This window comes from Penaeus japonicus, unplaced genomic scaffold (assembly GCF_977035675.1).
Source record: "Penaeus japonicus unplaced genomic scaffold, GWHDUDI00000001_assembly GWHDUDI00000035, whole genome shotgun sequence".
NCBI classification, from domain to species: domain Eukaryota; kingdom Metazoa; phylum Arthropoda; class Malacostraca; order Decapoda; family Penaeidae; genus Penaeus; species Penaeus japonicus.
The window spans coordinates 1,311,701-1,314,200 of NW_028234437.1; the positions used below are offsets into that span (position 1 = coordinate 1,311,701).

The window sequence follows — 2,500 nt, forward strand, 5'->3', positions numbered from 1 at the left end:
GATTTTAAATTTCTCTCTCTCTTTTTAATGCCTCGTGAGAGATATTTGATACCATCGTATAAATGACCAGTTTTTATATAACTAAAAAATGTCATTTCATTTTATACTCTACAGAAATGAGAACAGTAAAATTTACATTTTTCGTTCAGCCATCCAGCTCCTCATCTCTCTTTAAACCCCATGTCTTATTACAATAACAAGATATAACTTTTGAGTTTTGTCAGCCTTAAAGTAGTTTATTTATCAGATTGCACGTTTTATAAAACTTTAATTTGTAACTTCGTGATATTTATATTTATCAAATTCCTAGTCCATGTAAATCATAATTTACAAGGTTACACATATTTTCTTTTAATTTAAGGTTTTATTTTTGTTTGTTTTAACTGTTTCTTTGTTCTCTACACACATAAGGGTTCGGAAACATATTTGATAACTAATTATTAGAAAATATAACCACAATAGAACCATCGTAGTAAGTATAAGCAAGAATTAGTGGCAATAATAGCAAGTTTAGATGTAGGTTTGCAATGGGCGTGGCTTAAACGACAACGCAAACCACCCAACACGTTGCCGGGGACACTAAACGCCCCTTCCAGCCGTATGATAAGTTCCAAAGCGGTAGGGATTTTATATCTCACCAAAGACACCCTATGTCAATGATCAGTGAAATACATTATGATTTCCTATTGGCCATGCAATATGCCTCTGGTAACTATGAATAGCAGGAAGTGCAAATCAAAGCTTTAATAACGTGCAATTCGACGAATTAACTACTTTTACAATTACATATCGGTATTGTAACCAGAGATAGGATGGAGAGGACAGTGTCAGGTGAACAGTGAGTTGATCGTCAATGGACTGGATGAAAAATATGTATATTGGTATAGCTTTCAGTTCTGTGTATTGTAAAGGAAATGACATTTCTTTGATTATCAAATGATGCTGTCAAATATCTCTCACGAGGTATGACAGAGTGATATATATATATATATATATATATATATATATATATATATATATATATACACATATATATATATATGCATACACACACACATATATATATATATATATATATATATATATATATATATATATATATATATATATATATATATATTCATATATTACTATATATATATACAGATATATATATATAATATATATATATATATATATAAATATACATACATATATATATATATATAAATATACATGTATATATAAATAAATATATATATATATATATATATATATATATATATATATATATATATATATATATATATATATATATATATATAGAGAGAGATAGAGATATAGAGAGAGAGAGAGAGAGAGAGAGAGAGAGAAGAGATGAAGCGGTAGAATGAAATTTAAAATTATACAAAGAAATGTAGAGATACAATGAAATATGTAATAGTACAATGAGATGCAGGGGTGAAATGGAAGATGCAGTGATACAGAGGTACAGAGGAAGCTGTACAGATGCAGAGATACAATGAAATATTCAGACAGGAAAAGTAGTATAGACAGAATTAAATAGACAGAGATGCAATGAAACAATAGATAGAGAGAGACCCGGAGGTACAAAAGAAAATGTAGAGATAAAGACCGTGATGCAAAGATACAATGAAATATGAAGAGATACAGAGATACAGTGAACGATGTAGATGTACAGATACAACCGAATATGTAGATATATAAAACGAGTGTAAAGATGCAGGGAGATGCAGAGATACAATGGGAAATGCAGAGATACTGATATACAAGATACATAGACCGAGAGATGGAGAGATACAATGAGAGATGTTTAGATGCATAAAAAATTGGACTAAAGAAATTTGGATTAGAGCGAAAGGGTTGGTTGGGAAGAGTGGATCTAATTTTCCTGATCCGGATGAAAAAAAAATCATTTTAAAGAAAACCGTAATTGGTAAATCCTGTGCATTGTGAAATAAATTTTTATAATAGGTATAGAAATCAATAGTGTGAAACACGCATTTAGTTATCCCAGAACCTAGGAGAGGACATCATATGTTTGAAAAAAGATTTTAGTCAGTTTTTCGCATAATTCGCCCTACGCCTGGCAGTGCATTCACTAGCCAATCAGCGTCTATGGAAAGTAATGACGTCACCAGCCAAACCTTGAACGGGTAGAAGAATGGTCCCTCCCAAAGACGGATAAACATGCAACAATATCCTGAGTTCAGTGCAACATCATATAAACGAGATCAATTATAATTTTGAAAAAGGATACGCATCAATCTCACCACGATAGAGGTCTTCCAGGGATCCATATGGAATGCCTGGTCTGAGAGAGATGAAGGCTGAGCGAGGCCGGTCCCTCTCCCAGCCCTGCAGGTCCAGAGCCTGCAGGACGCGAGGCTCGGTGTCTGCGCTCGCTCTCCTGATGCCGAGGCGCGGCAGCATGGCAGGGCCACCGCTTGGCATCTGGGGGTCTTCGTCGCCAATGATCTCCAGGAGACGGTCCTGGAAT

The 2,500-nt window shown here is 33.6% G+C and overlaps 1 protein-coding gene across 1 annotated transcript in view; it reads right to left on the reverse strand.

The window, feature by feature from the left end:
* The window catches only part of LOC122243342 (uncharacterized), a 24,079-nt gene that overhangs the window by 2,217 nt on the left and 19,362 nt on the right, over positions 1-2,500 (reverse strand). The window contains exon 15 of the mRNA XM_086531192.1: positions 2,274-2,493. Coding sequence (XP_086387318.1) covers positions 2,274-2,493 — 220 coding nt within the window. The remainder of the gene's footprint in view (positions 1-2,273; positions 2,494-2,500) is intronic.